The sequence below is a fragment of the Mastacembelus armatus genome, chromosome 19 (genome assembly GCF_900324485.2).
Source record: "Mastacembelus armatus chromosome 19, fMasArm1.2, whole genome shotgun sequence".
In the NCBI taxonomy this organism is placed as follows: domain Eukaryota; kingdom Metazoa; phylum Chordata; class Actinopteri; order Synbranchiformes; family Mastacembelidae; genus Mastacembelus; species Mastacembelus armatus.
In genome coordinates, this window is record NC_046651.1 from 16554751 (window position 1) to 16575514 (window position 20764).

Genomic DNA, 20764 nt, shown 5'->3' on the forward strand with positions numbered 1-20764 from the left:
ATTTTCCTTATAGGCAAGGTAAGTTTGTTTGTAAAGCACAATTCGTACACAGTAATTCACTCTACAGAAATAAAAGACAAAGTACATAAGAAAATTAAAATAAACCGTTTTAAATAGACTAAAATTAACTTTAAGAGAATGAGAGCAGATAAAACACTTTCAGTTGTCATATATATAGTTGTTACAGCATAATAGCCTTTTTTTGTATTTTAATGAATAATCAGAAAACCATCCATCAGGTTCATGTGTACATTAGTGTTGGTTTACATATTTTTTTTAGATCTTTTTGATGAGAATAAACACAACTACACATTTTTTAAACAAAGTTATTTTATTATTGAATAGCATGTGCATTTATCAACTTGAAGCATAAATATGCCATCTAGTTCTATTTACAGGACATAAATCTCTTCTAATATCCACTTTTATTTTTTTATGTTCAGACTGACTTTACTTCTGTCAAAAATATGTATTACTAACTTTTTATTTCTGTTTTGTTATTATACAGTTTCTTCAAGTACAGCATCATCGAAAATTGTGTTTTACAATTCAGTGGAAAAGAACCTACAGGTTCCATAAGTATTCTAAGTCACCACCTACTTCACAGCAAGATATTTGTATTAATAGTTCTTCTTTTATACATTTCTATATTACAGCAAATCAATCCATAGGTAAAATAAGACAGAAAAACATGCAGTATTAGAATACAATCTCAGTTATTGCCATTTGTGAATTACTGTAAAATCCAAAACAATATTTAAATGTCATTAAACCTTCTAAAATAAAGATGGAGCTATCACTGATCATTTCTTAAAGAGATTAATGCATATTTGACGTGAGTTCTAACCGACATACAGTAAAACACAACAAAATAAAAATGAACCATTAAAATCTCCAGGAACTGACTGTTGAGATTAAAACAGCTGGAGCCTCAGGGACCAGTGGCAATCTGATATAATCCAAAGTAACAAGATCAAATGCTCTGAGACAAATAACCAAACCACACTTGTCTGCACCTGCTCCATTTCGAAATCTACAATACTGCCAAACAGAGTTCTAACAGTGAGATCCTCCTATGGAGAAAATCTGGACAAAACAGGGTTAAAAATGCACCATGTTCTCAGCAAAGAATGTTGGAAAGTCCCTTTATCTAGTTTACATGGTTAAACTTCTGTGCAAATAAAACTTGAAAAGCCCTTTCACTTATTTGTAAGAAGATTTTTGTTTGTAGGTGCTGCACTGGAAGTTGTGTGTCCACGGCAAGAAACATCTAGTACTTCAGATAACTTGAGCACATGAGGTGTTTGCCCATTGGAGGCTCTGAAAGCTTTAGCTGGAGAAGATACGCTCATAATGATTCAGGATGAACTCCACTATCTGGTTCTGACACACCATGTGCACCGCAATGTTGGATGATTCCATCTCAGGTCGAAGCAACGTCGGGCCAAAGACAATTGCCACATTCTGCACAGTCATGCGATTGTTCTCCCCATATTTAATGACCCTGCCAGAAGAAACAACACAATACTGTGAGGGGTGCTTTTTTTATTGGTTTGTGCAGAGCAGCTAAGGCAAGACTTTCTATTAAATAAAACTTTATTATCTCTTATTGTACAAGTTCTCAAACTATGTAATGAAAGACCCACAGGATGAAGTATACCTGCGTAAGTGCCCAAAAAGGCGCTTCATGGTATCATGATTTGCATGAGGAAGTGATTTGACCAGGGATTGAATGTGATTGAATTTTGTTGTACCATCAGAAATTTCTAGAAAAAACAAAAGTAAAAATGTTAAAGAGTTATAAATATCATCTGAGCCATTAACAGACATATTTGCCATATTCAGACGAAATATATAAGATTTTATCCACACAACTGGTGATATGGTCTCCTCACAATGAATTTATGGATTCAAAAATCTGCTTACTGATGGCATCAATGAACTCATTAAAGTGGCTAAATGGGAAAAGTGGCTCAGGAAGCTCTCGGAAAAACAGCTTCAGCGCTCCGGTGATGACGTGAACGTCCTCCCACTGTCCATCCTCAAGGTCCAGCTCCTCTGTTTTAACACAAGTGCACAGCCTGTTAGAGCACAGCAGGGGGCGATGCTGTCTACAGCAAATCACCATGAAGCATCTACTTTCTCTTTACCTTGGGTCATTGACTGAATTATTGATTTTAACGTGTATGCTAGTGGGGTTTACCATGATCGGCCTTGAAGCGTAGCTTCTGAATGACAGCGAGGTTTCCGCTCACTCTATAGAGTCCATCAATGTCCAAACCTGAAAATCAGTACATCATAAAACAGTAGCTAGTTCAGTCTTGTACTGCAAACAGCAAAAAGACGTGAGTATTATTTTGGTACTGATATAAAACAGGTTACCTCTCCTTTCTACTGCGTTGATACATTTGTCCACAAAACTTGGGACTGTATTTCTCTCCTGTGCGCACAGTGTGGCCAGATGGCAACCAAACACATTGTCTACAGGAACATTAGCATTTTATTATTATTTGCTGAGAGAGAAAAGATCAGAAAAACGATCTACATCGGAAAGTCATAATATGTTCATAACTATACACAAGCAACAGTTTCAACAGAAGTACATGGAAATATAGATGAAAAAACATCAAGTATTATGAAACCCACTAAGTAATATTACAACATTCATAGAAACAGTAGAATATAAAATTATAATAATAAACTGTAAGAAAAAGTAACATAATAGTATAAAATAAGTATGAAATAAATCAATATATAAGAAGTTAAATGTGCACCATGTTCATAGCAATAAGATTACACAGGATGTGCCAGTGCAAGAATTATTTTTCATAGGAAATAACAGCTACAGAAATTTTAAATTAATGTGCAAATCAGCCTTAACTGTGAGTTTTTTGGCAACATTGTCAATGTTTCCTGCAAAATTCACGAGAAGAAGCCTTTAAATGGCAAATGAAAAGCAAATCTGGATCATCTTGGAGTCATCTCACAGACTTCCAGCTGGTTCATTTTTATTCCGTACCAGTTTTTATTAGCCCCAGTTCAACACAGCCAAAACCAGAAAAGAGCTATAATACAAAATGCCTCCGTTACCTCGGATGTAGCCTTTCTCTTTGACGGACTGCAGCGTGGGGCGTTTCATGAGGAGCTTCATCAGCTTAGTTCGAACCTTCTTCTGGTCTGTGTCTCCAGCAGAACTGGATGAGGGTGTGGAACTTGGCCTCAAGGCTAGAAAAGTGGCAAAATGGCTGTAACTGTAGATCTCAATGGGCCTGATATATTTAACTGGGTCAAAGTGATTACGTCAGTCATGCCACAGTTAAATCAGACAGGATTTGCATTAAAAGTGAGGGAAATGTAGTTTAACTTACATTTTCGCTTGTCATCTCGCTCTGTGTTTGGTATCTTCTCATATAAGTCCCCATCCTCCTCCTCTGAGTGATGGTCCTGGTACTCCTGATGAAAACAGTCAATCAGACAGAGGTAAGGAACAATAATGACCTTAATCTGGACACAGGCCGATTTCTACAGGTGTCGGGTTGAAATATTCTTCTTAAGAGGCAGATTTTCCTACAGTGAAACATTAATTAGAAACAGCATGAAAGTCCTTACCAGTTGTCGTATGGTGTCCATTAAGACCTTGTGCCAGTCACTGATGATGCTCTCTGTATCGTACTGTATCAGAAACTCCATACCATTTTTACCTTTTAACTGGAGGATAGAAAAATCTATATTAGAGAACATTTCATCATACTTTTGTATCTTAAATGCTCTGAAAACTTCACATAGATTTTTTTATTATGAGTGATAGGATCCTATATGGACACATATTTTATACCAAAGATAAAATCAGTTTGTTTATGAGCTTTTCATTTCTCTTTAGTCTCAACTTTTATCACTGGTTTAAAACCAGTCAAGATTTTAGATGCCTGGAAACTATTTGAGGGATTGCTGTGAAATCAGACAATTATGTTTCCCTCAGAATGAATTGTAATAAATGAATGATCCTATAATTTTTCATCATCAATCAAATGTATGATGTGTTCAATGCTCATTTTTATGTACTGAACATCATGACATTTCCATCAGCCTCAGCCATACTTTCTGTTTGGTGCAAATTAGCAAATGTTAGCATGCTAACATGCTAAGCTGAGATGGTGAACATGGTAAACGTTATACCCCTTAGCATTGTTATTGATTTTAGCATTTAGCTCAAAAGCTCCCCTGAGCCTAACTACAGCCTCACAGAGACACTAGTACAATTAAGCGTTAAATTTTGGATAAATACTTAAAAAATGTTTTTTGAACATTTATGGTTTTAATTAATCAGGACTGTTTAATTTTATAGACAAATATGAACAAAGAAAATGTGTTTCCAGAGACTTAAAGGAAACCAAAGATGAACACACAAACACACCTCTAAAACATTCTTTTTGCTGGATTTGTCCTTCGAAGCCCAGCATATTGTTGCTCCTTTCAGCTCCACCGTGACCTCTGGAACAATCTGATTGGTCTTGTTCTGTGTGGAGGAAAAAACAGCTGCTTTAAAAACAGAGTGCAATGCATTCCAGTAAACAAGCTGCATTTTAACAAGAGCAGTGAGCGTCGCACTCGGTCCATGACCCGAGGGCTTGTCTGCCCTGTCACACTTCATAAATGTGAAAATAACAGCCTGCATCATGCTGCACTTTCTGTTCCTTGATCCCTAACATGATACCAAAAAGTATATGAAACAAGTTTTTCCCGGAGTACTGAAACTTCAAGGCAAAAAGGAAAGAAAAAGAAAAGTCTGTGGTTTATTGTGTTGGACTCACCCAGTCACAAGCCTCTCAGTAATGTACAGAATGCAAGATGAGTAGGAATGTTGCATTCACATGTCAGATCTACTTATTAACGCTGGATGAGCATTTTCTTTTCCTATGATGGTATATAAACATTCTAAGTGTTACTTATGTGCACATCGTACCGAGGCCCCGGTTGCTGCAGACTTTGGGTCTTTGTGGAACGTCAGCACTCCTCCGTGAAGAACCGTCCATGTCTGCGCCCAGTTTTTCCTGAAATGGAGAAAAAAATAAAGTAACACAGAACAAAGCACCGGAGAGCTTTAGGGGAGATGACGCACAACTCCAATCACACCCATACTCAAAAACCTGCAACATGAGAATGTAATACCTGGAGAAAGAAAACCCACCAAGGCAGTTTAAGCTTACCTTACTTTCTTGCCATTTTCTGACACTTTTGTTTTGTTGAGAATTCCTGCTTTCTCTAAGTTCTGCACCTGAAAATGTAAAAGATAGCATTTTAATGTTTTTGCAGACTACTTGTAATTGTTTGGCTTAAACTAAGTCGAGGCATGTGATGATATGAGAGGGCACACAACTCAGGTTAAACTGCTGAACACACACTTCTGCCTTAAAACAATATGAATAAACTGATGTTCCCATATATACAGGTGTGTGAGAACAGCTGTTGCAGCCCTGAAGCTTGTCACCAGAAATGCAACTATGTTTGATAGTGGATGGAAAAGTGCATAACCTTAAAAACTTCTCTCATAAATATGTGAACACCAATATTGTTTTAACAGACACTTGAAACTTGCATGGAAAAATTAACTTCTGTACACAGTGATGATTTTTTCTACACGTCTCGTATCCTAAAACAAAAAGGGGGATGTTGGTTTTCTCCACTGTAACAGGGAGTTTTGCCTTTTCTGATTCAGGGGTTTAAGGACAGAGGGTGATATTTGTGGGGCAGACTATCAAACATGGGAAGAAGATATATCAGACTTTGTTTTCACTTATACTACTGGTTGGTTTTGTCACAGGATTTACTGAAAAAGGGAACAGCACAGAATATCATGACACACCATGATTAAGGATTTCTGCAACCTGAACATTTTTAGTAACATGACCTGTCACCTGTGATCAGACATTAGTCTGTTTATCCCTCTAAAGCTTTTGGTTAGAGAATTAACAACATTTAAAAGATGGGTTCCTCCTGTTCATTCTGGCCTTTAAAAGATCACAAGTGAGAAAATCCACAGTCTTTCTCCAGCACAAAAATGTGTTTAATCTTTATCTGAAGATAATGTGAGGATTGATTCCAGAATTATGGTACTTTTAGCACAAATCTTCCTCTCTTAGTTAATAGGCTTTCAATGTGCCACATTATGGAAACACACTATGGGGAAACACAAAGAGGGACGTTTATACCATGGTGGTCTGTGTATTCTAGCAGGGGAATAACATCACTATATGAAAGACAGGATGATGCAAATAAGCATGATATTTGATGCAGGGAAACACTCAATCTCACAACCCACGTTATAGCGCAGCCACCTCGAGGTCAGATAATAAGGATTTCTCCAGGGTCTAAACCCAAAAGCCTTCAGAGAGAGATAGAACATCATTAATGGCTCCCTGTCATTTGTCTTCAACCTTGAGTTATTCTAGAGTTATCACTATCAAAACACACAGGTTCCACTCACGTTAGGCTGCGTTTCTGGAGAGTTTCCTGTACTGGAGCTGTCACTGCTGTAATCTGATGCATTCCTCCTGTGAGACTGCACAAACCTCTGTTCAGCAGGGGAAGAACAGTAAAAGGAGATTTTAGGATTATTCATTCATAAGACATAAGAGCAAGAATATCTCAAATGTAAGTGAGATTACAGCCATAATCGTACGGAATTAAAGGTTATTCCAAAAATCACAAGACAGGATTTATGTTTTAATGATTAGCCAAAAATGTCTTATTGCTACAATGAAATGTCAAAAATGCAGTAACTCCCAGGTGTTATCCCAGGCATAAATGCTGCAGCTCGGTCCTCAGGCTGCCACTGTGAACAACAGAGCGCTGCAGGAGATTTGCCTTGCTAAATAAGGGTTAAAATCCTGTGTCGGTTGTTAAGTCGGGACTCACCCTCACTACATTTCTCTGACTGAAGCCTTCTGTTTAAGTCAGCTGACACACCCTAGATGTGTGATGCAGCATGTGCATGTTCACGCAGGTTTGAGAGAGAGAGAGAGAGAAAGTGTGTGTGTGTGTGTGTGTGTGTGCGTGTGTGCGTGTGTACCCCATCATCCTGGGCTGGGTTGAACTGTGCAGGTCCCACCGTGTGTCTCCAGTTCTTAAAGACTGACACAGACTCTGTCTCAACACCATTCTCCACCCTGGAGTGGCCTGGAGCTACAGGAGCCTGGAGGGACCAACACACAGTTCAGTTCAGCAAATATAAAACTCTTAAGTGGCAAGACAAATTCAAAGACCTGTTTTACTTTAAACCAGACATGAGTGAACTAATATATGGCTGAACTCATGTCCTGAATGCAGAGGTAACATCACTCACTTTTCAAAATGTCTTTTTAGTCTCTCTCACTTTTATTGTTTCAGGTTCAGGTTTCTGACCTAAGTCTCAGTAAACACTGTTCTAATACTGTTCAGGCCACCACAGTCCACATAACAAAGGAGGATACTTGAGAGAAATGGCTGATATGCTTGTCTGAGCTGCCAAATTTACTAAACCAATAAGTTCACTGAGCAGCAGCGAGTGGTGCAGCGTGTTGGAATCGTTTCTCTTCCCTGAGTTTTACTTTGCAGGCTACATACAGGCTGCCCTGCCTCTATTGACACCTCTCAGGGCTGAAAAAACAATATCCCACTGTCATGTTGGGCAATATTTCTATTTACACTGCAAAGTTCCCTTAAAAATACAGACTCTATAATTGCACAGGCAAAACAGTGAGGCAGAGTGTGGTAAAGTGGCAAATAAAATATTATCAGTATAAAAATTAAACGGCTTTAAGTAGAATTACTGCTTAGTTTCATTTTCAACAAGCCCCCTCCCACCCATACTGCCATGTTCTTTGCATCATGAACAAAGTGGCCCCAGCTCTGATGCTCATCTATTGCACTTTTACAAGCACAGGAAGCTCTTTACCTCAGGCAGGTTCCACTGAGACTTGGAGCCGTCCCTCAGGTAGTAATAAGTTTGCCCTCGCTCATCCACAGACTGGATCCACTGTTACATAAGAAACAATAATTAGCAAATTTGTAAAACTGATAATTTCACACAATGCTGAGACAGATTTTGTGGTGATGCGCAGGAAAAAATAAAAAACATCTCTAGTTTTCTTTTTAACCACACCAGCAGCATTTATCATAGCTAGTGCGGCTGTGTTGGTGCATTCTTCACACATTAATGGGTTACTGAACAGGGGCCCAAAGAGTCAGGGGGGCCTCTAGACCAGAAAACTGTGAATGGATTTTTTGTTGAAAATGACTGTAGAGATAGAAAAGCTAGAAATGAACACAAACTGGGGAAAGAACATGAGAGACCACCAAAAGAATACGTAAAATGACTACAAACCACATGGTGTCTATTTTTTAATCTTGCACCTCTGCTTCAGAGCTCAGGCCTACTCTGGCCTTCACCATGTTATTCTGAGTGAACACCGACAATCATAGACGACCACTGAGGAGGAACTAAAATACTTTCTATAACAGTGATCTCTTAATGTCAATGTCTATGAAAGACACATGCACAACTCCTGTTATCCAGAGTTTCTCAGGCTCAAATGTGTCAGTGAGTCCTTGGATGTACCTCATCTGCAGAGTGTTCACTGGTGAACACCCAGGTCCCATTGGGCTCCACTGTGCGGTTCCAACCAGTCGGGGCGCTACGGTCCAGGTTGGCCCTGGGGATGATGGTCCGGTTCACAGGGATGAAGGCGTACTCTTTAGGCAGGGTGGGAGGTCCGGTAGCATGGAGATCCTCATAGGATTCTTGCTGATCAGCAGCTGGGTAATCCTCTGAGGGGTAGTCCTCCGCCGGTAGAGGAGGCTGGAGAGGTAATGGTAAGGACGTATGGAAACAAAACACATTAATATGAAAATGATGTTGAGGTTGGTGTGGCCCTGCAAGGTGCACTAGCTCTAAGCAGATTAACCAATGAATGTTTGATTTTTACAGGTCTGGGAGTGCTGAAAAAGAAACTCTGGCAAAAAAGCAAATATTTGACATTTGAGTGTTTGATATTTGGGAATGTTTTTTGTCTTCTTTAACATTTGGGTAAATGTGTTTATTCACTGTAATGTGGAGAGTTAGATGAGAAGATCAAAACAACTGAGACTGGTCTTTCCTCAGTTCCGTTTTATTCTGAAATGTTACTTCATCTTAGTAAAGTGGTGTTAGTGTCAGACTAATTTCCTCCTGCGACCCTGATATAGAACTTTTCTGTGACTTTGAAAACAAGTCACTGCATGACCATGACCTCAAAGCGTCAGTCTTTCTTGGTCTATTATTAATCTATCACAGAAATGTTATTAAGGAGCAGAAAAGGGGGTCACATGTTGTTTGGGTCGTGAAGAAAACAGCAGAAAATAAATGTGTGAATCAATACTGGTGCACGGTGAAGCATCTCAGTATTTCACCATATCCTGTGAATCTCAAAACATCATATTCTAGAAATGATCCATAGGCTTTTTAAGCAAATTCAAAATGAGGACACATGTCTCGGGTCTTTTTAAGTTAGGGACACTACTGGGGACTACTGGGGATGTTCTGCTCTGGTGCTGTGAGCTTTCCAAATGAAAGTGAGTCATGTCTGCTATGTAGGTGCAGGAGATTTAATTCCATTAACAGCAGAATGTATTTACATCATCCCCCTGGGTGAGGCTAAAACAGGAGACAGCGGGGGGATAAGTAGAGCAGCCAGTCCGTCCTTACCGGCCCGTCCTCGTGAAACCTGTGCACACTCATAGGCTCCATCAGAGGGGGATACGGGCTCTGCGGCTCTGGAGGCTCCCAGGATGTCTCCCCAGACATTGGGTTGTAGAAGTAGGGGCGACCGCTGGTCTCATCCACCAACTGCTCCCAGTCTGATGTCCACACAGGGGGGGAGGATGGAGAAAATAGAAAAGACTGAGGAGATGACGGTGAACAAACCTCCTCTGCACAGGGTGGCTCAGGATCCGTGGGGGAGTCTAGAAAAGGACAGTCCCAGGTGGTGCGCCCTGTGGCTGGGTGGTAATAGTACTCCTGTCTACTCTCCTGATCAAAGTGCACCTCCCATCCTTCTTGACTAAGGTAGGAAGGAGAGGAGGGTGAAGCAGCTGATGGAGGAGACTCAGAGATGCTTTGGCGAAGCTGTGCTACATTGACATACACAGCTGACCGCAGACTTTCATTCTCCACCTGAAGAAAAGCCAAAAAATGCTGATGTAGAAACTGAAACACAGCCACATGTGTTATTTCATAATAACTATTTTCCTACATACTATAACAAGTTTTCAAATGACAGTCTCATTGCTTGGAGTACTCAGAAACCAGTTTACACGAGACAAATGGTGCGTTAAACAGATAAACAGTGACAAGCATCAGTCTGCTGATCGTACTATAACTCTACTAAAGTCAGTCTTCCGCATCTTTCAGCATAGAGGAAGTTGCCTACAGCTGAAAAAAAAAACACCCACAGAGGTGTTCCTGCCACCATTATGATCATTACCCAATTTTAGTATCATTTCTTGTCTACAAAGTCACTCAGACTCATCAAAACAGTAAAGTCTGTGTCTGTACTAGTCGTTTGAGTCAGATTAAGATGCTAGTTTGTGATGAGCTTTGCTAATTCTGCCACAATGTGTGTTAGATTAACCACCAATCCAATGACAACCTCTGGCCAGAGGCCATTAGACAAGGACTAAGAACTGGGTTACACATTAGCACTATAACAACACATTAGGCTTGATTTTGTTGCCCCACTGCAAAGCAACTACCAGTCCTCCTATAATGAATAAAAACTCTTTTTAGTGCTTAAATACAAACTGCATTTTCAAAGTTGGCGAAACGTCAATGTGACGTTACTTTCATCCAGAGAGTGTGGACCTGCTTCATGGCAGGAACATGGTATGCAAATGGTCCCGATCAACACAACTAATTTGCTTAAACTGTGTGATGAAAGGCTGCGTCTGTCAGCAGCACTGCTCTTACAGTGACCCCTGCCAAAATAAAAACACTCTTTCTTTAAGTTACTCATTTCTCACCGGTGTTACGCCCTGAACTCTCTCACTCAGTCATAATGGCACAAACACAGAGAGAGGCTGTTGTTTCTCTCACACTACTCTAACTGCTACCCATTGCACAGCTAATCTCCTGATCCATATTTACCGAGACCTGAGACCTGTGTGTGCTGCAACTGTGGATCACTGTGATCAACAAGCACACATATAGTAACCTCACATATTTACTTCAGTACTGCAGTAAAGAAAAACAATTTCAATTCTATGCTACTTTATAGTTTAACTCCACTACATCTTTAGCAGCAAATACTGCACTTTTCACTGCAGTACGTTTATTTGACAGTTGTCGTCACTTGTTGTTAAGGCATAAAAGGTGTTTTCTACAAATCATGTGATCTGCATTGTCCACTACACAAAATCTCTTAAATGGAGAAACTGCAGTAAGGATATTCAGACCTACTATCAACCTTTGTTTCACTTTTATTTTGATATTTAATCTTTTGAGTTTGATATTTTGATATATTTAATAACTTTAAGTATATTTAGCTGATAATATGTCTGTGCTATTGCTTGAGGATCTTTTTTAATGGAGTGTTTGTATATTCTGATACTGTTTCCACCGACATGCTGAGGAGACCAGGAGATAATCGTAAACATCAGTGAAAGAATAGCAAAGTGAGGAGCTGCATCTTTGCATTATTGGTTTCTTTATCAACTGTGTTTTGTTTGTTTTTTTATCTGCCTCTTCAGTGTTATCAGTTTGCTGACTCTGCTTCTCTATTGATCTGAATATGACCACGAGGCAATCAATATGGACAAACCAGACAAGTGACCCCGAATCAGATTGATTCCAAACAACACACGACGACTACACAGAGGAAATGACACAGCTGCATCAATGAGCTCTGAAATAGCTACCATGGAATATCCACATCCTCTGGAACAGAGCCACTAAACCCCAACCACATGCAATAAATGGAAAACTGCATGATCTATGTATAAAATCAGATACACATAAATTCTATGGTGCAAGGTGTGACAGATAGGGAATACCATTTTATACTTCACTGATAAGGGTTTTCGAATGCGGGTCTATTATTTTAAAGTTGTACTTCTAAATGCACTGACATTTTCCTTTAAGGATCTGAATCCTTTGTCTGCTGTCCCAGTTGTTGTCTTCGCAGTGTGTATAGGTAAACTAGAAGCTTCATGCCTAAAACCCAAATAATAAAAACTAGTCTATTGTGATAAATAGCACAAAGCCTTGGAACAAGGAGATTCGAAAATGTTCTGTCACACTTTTACTTTGAAGCATCTGCATCGACACATCCTAATAGAAAGCCCTCTGGTATAGTCATACAAAATTCTCACACTTTGAATACGTGACCTAAAACTCACCGACCACAACCAAAACTGTCAAATTTAGACCTAAGCCCACTGGGGTGGAGTTCTTCCGTGGTACGTTGAGACAGAAAATCCATGTTTTGGACTGATGAGAAAGCCGTTTAACACATAAGAACATCTAAAGGGTTTTTAAGATCCAGTGTAAAACATTCAGCGCTGTCAGTTCACCATCTACGCCACTTTACTCAGTACAGAAAAAGAAACAAGTGCAGAGGTGGCTTGTTTACACAAACCAGGAAGTAAGGTGGTTATCAATACATATGAAGTATGCTGGCCTCACAAATAATATCATTTACTAATAAAAAGATGCTGTGTGACCTCAGTGTGACGACCTACCTGAGGAGCCACCGACAGAGTCAAGCCCCGCTTGGCCCGGTGACCGGACCAAGCGCTGGAGTACGTGTCCACCATGTTTATATTGTTCTACTTACAGGAGCCATTAATCCACATGTACACATCGACAACAAACTAAAGCAACTCGTGCGACCACATTCAGCCAACTTGTGGTGAAAGACAGGCAAAAATTCGAGAGCACACCCTCACACACACATCCTCCTCTTGCAGCAGCTGTGGCAGTTGCAGCCCAGACAGAAAGAAGAACTGTGAGCTCTGTTACAATAGCGGCAGGAAGGGACTATGTGAGGACTGGGTGAGATGTGTGTGTGTCTGTGTTTGTGTGTGCGTCTATGCATGAATTCCTTTGCACAGGATAGGGGGGTAGAGGGCAACTGTCTGTGTGTGCTACAAGCATTATCCAGAGAGAGACAATGAAACACAGCAGAGAAGAGGGTTAGATATTGGGAGCAACATCAACTTTCCAGGTCACTATAACCTACTTCCTGCCAGCATACCCATATGATACCAAAGGGAATTACCGCAATGGAAACAAAAGTTTGCAGAGCACATGGCCTTCAGTACAGAGGTATACTCAAAAGAAGAAAAGCCAACACTTTACAAAACATGAAAACTACTAAGTACTTCTGTTTTCTACATGTGTAGCATGTCTACAGTGTTCACTCCTCTTCTAGGAGTTCGCTCAGCCAATAAAAAGGGACAAAAGGGAAGTGCTAATTTCCCACAGTGATATGGAAGGGCTGCTTTGTCAGGTTGCCCTGATGAGACACCATGTTATTAATCCAATGTTTGAAACAGGAAGTCTAGTTTCATGGCCATTGGTTCGAGTAACACTTCCGTTAACATGGTGCAGCATCAGCCCGTGTGCACACAGCAACAACAGCAACTTGAGGCTGTTTTAAGACACGGTTTGTGGTTAGAGGTAATCTTATATTAGATATTTTAAGTAGTGGGTACTGCTTTTGTTCATACTGCTATAGCTAACCGTGGTGATTGATTTGTAAGTGTAGTGTGTATCAGTGCTGTAGCGAATCAATGTTTCCTGGAACATCCAAAACAGAAGATATTTTCCTATTCAAATGTGCCTAAGAAAAAAACTTGAAGAGATTAAACTGATGTTTCTGGCTCCAGAGATAAGTGCAGACTGCGGTGAAGGATATCTTTCACATACCGATGTAGTTTTGTCTTCTATGAAAATGTTTTTAGCTTGTTTGACTTGAGAGATGCAAGACTTTGTCCTTGAAAGACTCTGTGTTCAGACCTTGAACCATCTTTTCAAACATGGTTGAGTGAAAATCCTTCAGTGCAGAGGAGGCAACTCTCTGCCCTCAGCAATGCATGAAGCAGCAATCTGCCCTATTACTTAACCACATTAGGACTCATCCAATCAAACAATGGAGAACCAAATTGGGGCCCAAATCACGCCACAAAGCACACAGTTGAGCTATTGAATCAATGTGGCTCCACCCCCTCTTGCATCACTCTCTTCCTGGCTCAGAATCCAGGATAACTTCAGAAATGCCCAATGTAGAATAAACCAGCTTACTGAGTTCTTGTCTGCACTGCAGGCCAGATCTGCAGGCCGTGAAACGACACCTGCAGATGCTGCTTGTTCATGGCAGATTCTGTCTCACGTTTACTTCGTATTTGTATCTGAGAACAAGGGAAACTATTTAAGTAGCATTTGTTTCAGTACTCTCTAAGGTAACTATAAATGAGCCAGCAAACATAAGAAACCCACTCATTTGCACCTTGACATTTAGCTGCAGGTGCAAGTAAATAAACACACAACATGCAAACAAGCAGCCTGCTGAATCTGGTCATTAAAACATCTGGGGCTGCAACAGAAGTTGATTTTCTGGGAACCTTCTGCTCTGCACGAAGAACTACAGCACAACACCACAGTCTTTAAAGTGGAATCAAACATGTCACCACAACTTTACAAAACATTTTACAAATAGTTAAGAAACAAAAGACATTCCATGTGTATGGCTCATGCAGCTGCTGACGAAGACCAGCTGAGGCGTCCTGCAGATTATCTACATGTGATTTGAAAGATCAATATTTCAAGGCGTCTCCACGACTGCCCAGGTGAGATGAAAGGCAGAATAAGACAAAAGATGCAGATTTTTTTTTTTAGCTTTACATTTCAAGTTGGCGTGTTGAGTGTAAGTGCTACTTTCCAACTCTGTATTTACTGTTCATATTGTTGACAAACAGCTTTCAGAAACTGGCTGCCCAAGTCCTTGTTTTTGCCTCTCACGTTACCATTGCACTGACTAAACATCCAGAAAACTATTTGACATCTGGATTTAAAAATATTCAGCACCATTACAGAGGTTTAAATACAGTTATTGAACTGCACCTCTTGTTCCTAATCTAATAAAAAGAACTGGAAAAGGCCTCTCCCTGCCCAATCTGTACATGAACCAAAGACCAAAGTCTATGAATCATTCAGAAATAGCTTGATAACTGGAATTGAAGCAGTGTCAAATGTCTCTGTGGATTTTTCCAAAGATTTCATCTAGTATTTGTTCTATAGAAACTATGTCCCTTCAGTACATACAGGCTGATTATTTCCGAGGTACATACAGCTCAAATGAAACATGTGTACCAAGCTGTGTGACACACAGGCTGCTTATAAAACCTTACACTGAGACAAAAGGTTCAAAAAGTGAAAACTTGCCAGCCCCAGTGTCTTCACTAATATGACAGGAATAATGAAAATAATGGATCTTTTTGTGAGCAGGGAAAAAGAGGAAGCTAAGGCGCCATGCACCTGGTCTTTATCGACGTGTGTTGTGTCAAGCACACAGGCACAGAAAGGTCCGACCAGACACTCACACTACCTGTTGGAGCAGTTTGTCGGCATGTGATTGTGTCTGTTCCACAGAGGAGCAGCATTTACCAAGCTCCTGTAGGTGAAACAGAATCAGCTCTTCAGTTTCAAACAGCAAAATATAAATATAATATTTAGGACTGGAAATGCAAACATGGGGCCAGCACCATAAAACAGGCCTGGATCTGCATTAATCCCTGACTGCAAGTTCTAAAACTGACCAAACTTTAAATCCCCAAGTCCAAGTGGATACGTCATCCACTTACCAAACTTAATGTCCCATTTTTGTCCAAAGAACAGTCTACACCCTCGATATTAACTGACCTACATTTAGACTAATTGTTCTGCAGTCCTGCAGGTTACATATATGCACACACACGACAACTGCATGACAGGGCTGGCACTAAAAGCTGCTTGCTGGGAGTCAGGCCAGACCCCCTCTCATCACCATGGAGATGGCCCTCCATTGTGGAGTAAGAATTAACGCACTTGAGGGGTCCTGGCACGTCTACAGTCCTTTTACAAGTGCGGGGGGTTCATTCAAGCTTCCACAGAGCAGAGACTGAAACACACACATTCTAAGGAGCTTTGGTTAAAATGGTAAAAACCAAAGACATGGTTCCCCCAAACTGAGCCGCTGATTCCAGTCAGTCTCTACAGGGAGCAGTGCAGACACTACAGGACTCACACATTTGGTTCAAACTAAGTAAAAGCCTCATCAGGCACTTTCCCCTTCACTAACTCTCTCCTGTCTGGCTCACTTGTCCTGTAACCAACAGCAGGTGCAAAGTGGAACTGTGGAAAAACTTACCTGAAGAAAAAGTTTTTTTGTGGATTAAAGATTAACAAACTACATCCAACAGGAAACGCAGACTAGGTGAGCTATATACTGGCAAATGTTTCATCGTTTCCCTGCGATTAATAATCATTTCCAGGATCGTCGCCGGTGCTGAGGAAACCAGGTAGCAGCTGCAGGTTTGGGAGTGGCCGGGCAGCTTTCCGATTAACTCTTTCCTTTCCCTAGAAGAAAATAAGCCACCAAAGCCGATACAACCTGTTTGTAACCTGTTCTGGAGCCAAAGCACAGGCTGCGCACAGCAATTTACAAGCCCTGGTGTTGATAACAAACACTCCTACTCCTCCGACCACAAGCCTCCTGCTCTACGGTCACGATTCACCAAGTTCACCAAGAAAAATATCACAGCTACATACACACCCGGTTACAGTGAGTCCACGCCCGCAGAAACTGAGACACTGAATCAGCTGCTTTTACTGAGGTATTCAAGAAACACCTCTCTGAGCCCGCTGCAATGGCATGAAGGGGGACAGGCGGTCATTCATATGCTGATGAGCTGGCACAAACACTGTGAGCTCAGCCACTGCGCTATTCCAAGTCAGGACCTTCACAATCAACAAGTGGTCTAAAAAAATCTGCTCCAATCAAATCTTAGTCAGAGGTGCAGAGTGAGACTCATCTCTGAAGTACTGGAATTAGTTCAAGAGCTGCCAGGTAAACTATGGTGCTGCACAATGAGTCCTCCTACTGCATTTACACCTCAGGAACGTCAAAGGTTTGATTAAAGCAGAAAACAGGGACATGTTGATGAGATGTGGTTCTCCTGGGCGCAGGAAGTGAAATCGCAGCTGAATAATATGACACTGAGGAGAAGTGGGCAGATAGTTCAACTGTGCTGCAGCACTGTACACATCACCATAACACAGTGGTTCCTAACCTTGTAGCTGCAGCACAGTTTACTTCCTGCATGAGCAGTTACTAAAAACTGCCCTCATTGATTTGTTCATTTCATATTTCTGAAATTACAAAATTAGAAATCACAATAATATATTATGTTGTGCAGCTGCAGGGTCAGAACTATAACACACTGTCTGCATGTGTATTATGTTACAACTGAAACCACGTCACTACACACAGGTGAGCTCCATTTAACTCAATATATGTGACATCTTAAACCATCTGGCCAATGACCAGTGAAACAAGTAGCTAATGCTGCAGTAGCCTGCCTCGACCATTTTACACGATCAAACTGCGCCCTCTCCTGGCTGCAACCGCAAAATGACTTTGGCCTTGAGTGTCAGAAAACAGAATGAAACCAGAGCAGTGAAAGTTACGCTGCATAAAAACCTTACCTGCTCAGGAGAAAGCGTGTGTGTAGGAGAAGGTGTCTCTGCAGTTTGATTCAAACTGTGCTGCTGTGATGGGGACATGTTGTTTGACGAAACAGGAATAGGCAGCTCAGCAGAAGTGTCACTTTGTGGGATGTTTAGCTCTGGTATGGTGTCATATATGGGAGAGTTGCAGGATAAAGGCAGGTTTATATCCACATCCTCCACGAAAATCTGTGGCTGTTCTGTTTTATCGTCCTGCAGTGAGATTTCTGACTGGTGCTGCCTGATCTCGGTCGGAGGTTTTGTATCCAGGCCGTTCGCTTTCAGAGGTGCTGAGTTAACTGAAAAGCCTCCTGTTGAATGGACTGTCTTTACTTTATCCATGGTTGGTGCCAAGCTGCTCGTGGTCTGCCCTTCTCTTAGAGTCTCACAGGGATTCGGATCTGGTATGTTATCACAGAGACCAAAAGTGGAAAACCGATATGTCTTTCTAGAAGCATCCTTAAATGGTACACAGGTGGGTGCGGTCGCTTTATGTTGTGCTGTATCAATATCCACTGGCTTACTCTCAGTCACACACTCAGTTGAGTCCGGTTTATTCGGACCAGGAGAACCTTCAGTAGGCGAAGAGATCTCCTTCACATACTGTGCAGGGACGTAAAAGGGCCTGGAGTGCTCGTCTTTGCGTACGTGCCACCAGTGCTCATTAGTCTTGGAGACCAGGATGTAAAGTTCCTTAGGCTTGATGGAAACAAGGCGTCCGTCCTTCGCTGTGTACTCAAACTCATACTGCACTGACACAAGCTCCATGCTCCAGTTTACGGCCTCTGAGTTAATGTGTATTCACCATTAACATCTTGGAGCTGCAGAAAGAGGAAATGTTAAATGAGGTGTGGCTTTCAAAAAGTAGCTTTTAAAAATGTCAGTCAGCAGCTCACAGTTCATTTGTACTTCCTCCTGTAGACCACGTTACCCGTTTTCACCATAGCCCCTTAACATGTTACGGGGAATGGACAGATCATGAGGCAGCAGCTCCTATGCACAGATACGCGAAATGTCTAAATTACACAGGACCAAGCCACTCAGAGTGGAGGATACACAAATTACACATTTCTTTAACATTCAGTCCTAATGTTCTTTTACACAAAAGGCTAATGAATGTACAGATTTTTGTTGGGTATGACCAGAAAGGTGGCAGACATACAAGCCTCTATTTCTGTGCACAGGAAGTTGTTTGCATTTGCTGCAGAGCAACTTCAGCCTACATTTACTCACAGACCACTAGAGCAGCAGGCTGAAGATGCTGAGCCACAAACAGGAAGACTGCACCAACCTCAGCACACAGTCAGTCTGATGTCACCTGACGCCCATGCAGACCAGGGGCGAACATGCAAACTCTACACAGAGAGATTCCAGGGTCAAAGGGGATTTGAACCCGGAACCTTTTTGCTATTTTGCCACACCACACCAACTTTTCTTAGCATATATATTTATGTATAATAACCTAAAATAAAGTATTATTTTAATTCAAATTTGTTTTATATATTATTATTTCTTGTCTTTAAAGTTTGTATGAGACAACTGTGCACAAATATATAAAGAGACACTCAGTGGACGCTACACAAAACACCTTCAAACAACTTTGTCTAGCAGGACGTTCGTGATCATTTTATATTGTTTTACATCTCTTCATAAAGTCATTCTGTGTCTCTCTGTGGTCAGTTTGTGTTTCAGTACTTTTATGTGTTTTTGAGGTCATACTGCATCTCTTTGCTCTAGTTTTACATCTAGTTATTGTAGCTATTACTGATTCACCAAAAAAAAAAGTTAAGGCACAGAACCAGGGAGTTCCTATTTTAGTAATGACGAGTGTCTGACATTCTCATAATATTCATTTATACAAATGCCTGATGCATCTATAGATTTTTGCTGGGTATGACCAGAAAGGTGGCAGATGTACAAGCCTCTATTTCTGTGCACAGGAAGTAGCTTCCATTTGCTGCAGAGCAACTTCAGCCTACATGTACTCATAGACCACTAGAGCAGCAGGCTGAAGATGTAAAGCCACAAAACAGGAAGATGGCACCAACCTCAACGCACAGTCAGTCTGACGTCACCTGGCAATCACAGTTTGCCTTATCAGGCTTTGTTCCATCCATCGAGCACTTGGAATAATTTACAGATTTTTGTTGTCTCCTGCAGCAAACAATAAATAATACAAGAAATCCACAGGACACAGGGGTTAACAGTTATATATAAAAGGCACGATTCTGTTTTTAGTTCAACTTTCTCATTAAATTGTAACATTTACATTTTATTTTTAATATTGTTGGCAAACACATACATTTTTAAAGTGTATAGACAATCAAGTCACAGGTTCGGACACATTTTCTCATTCAGTTCAAATGAAAAAGTGCGTTTACTAATATCCGTCGCTAATTCCCAAGTTAAATCTAAGCCACAGTATCAAAATGAGTGTGGTAATTTAGTAAACCTTTTACAAAAGGAAGCATAAGTTAGTGGAATACACTGAACAGAATGAACAAGAGAAATCACACTGTGCAATTTGATAGCTGAGGCTTCAGTGTGGGATAATAAATCATCTACTTGCCTGATTTTGTTTCCAGAAATATCCTTTCTTTGGGCGTCTCTCAAACAACCTTGAAGCATTTAGAGAGCTCAAGTCGTACAGCAGTGGCACAGCTGCTTATGTGATTTGTTTCTGTTTGTCTGTCTCGCTCTTATTTCCTGTTCTGTGTGACAGTGTGCCGCTAACAAAACAGACAACTGATGAGGCATCACTGCACAGAAGCCACAAGAAGTGGGAAGTCCGACTGTAACCATACTTCCCAGTGTTCTTGGTATGTATGCATTGTTGTTGTGACACCTCATGGACAGAGGGAGGGCTGGAAAGACTGGAAACTGGTGATTCATGTTGACATTACAACACAGCAACATTTAGACCAAAATATTATATGTAAGCAGTCATATCTATTTAAGGCACACACACACACACACACAAAGCATAGG

General features: G+C 40.8%; 1 protein-coding gene across 2 annotated transcripts; it reads right to left on the bottom strand.

Annotated features, from left to right (window-relative positions):
* Window positions 1-318: 318 nt before the first annotated feature.
* On the bottom strand, window positions 319-19933 carry arhgap27 (Rho GTPase activating protein 27). Of its 2 annotated transcripts, none has more exons than XM_026315693.1 (18): window positions 19825-19933; window positions 17756-18597; window positions 9722-10189; window positions 8597-8836; window positions 7934-8014; window positions 7070-7192; window positions 6485-6571; window positions 5208-5275; window positions 4964-5051; window positions 4415-4516; window positions 3610-3708; window positions 3369-3453; window positions 3091-3225; window positions 2383-2481; window positions 2204-2281; window positions 1927-2058; window positions 1661-1766; window positions 319-1504 (listed from the first exon to the last, which is right to left on the bottom strand). In XM_026315693.1, the coding sequence occupies exons 2-18, from the start codon at window positions 18542-18544 to the stop codon at window positions 1330-1332; spliced, it is 2955 nt and encodes a 984-aa protein (XP_026171478.1). In that variant the 5' UTR covers window positions 18545-18597; window positions 19825-19933; the 3' UTR covers window positions 319-1329. The 2 variants fall into 2 exon arrangements, with proteins under 2 accessions (XP_026171478.1, XP_026171479.1); XM_026315694.1 differs by lacking the exon at window positions 19825-19933 and adding an exon at window positions 18673-18769.
* Window positions 19934-20764: the final 831 nt, after the last annotated feature.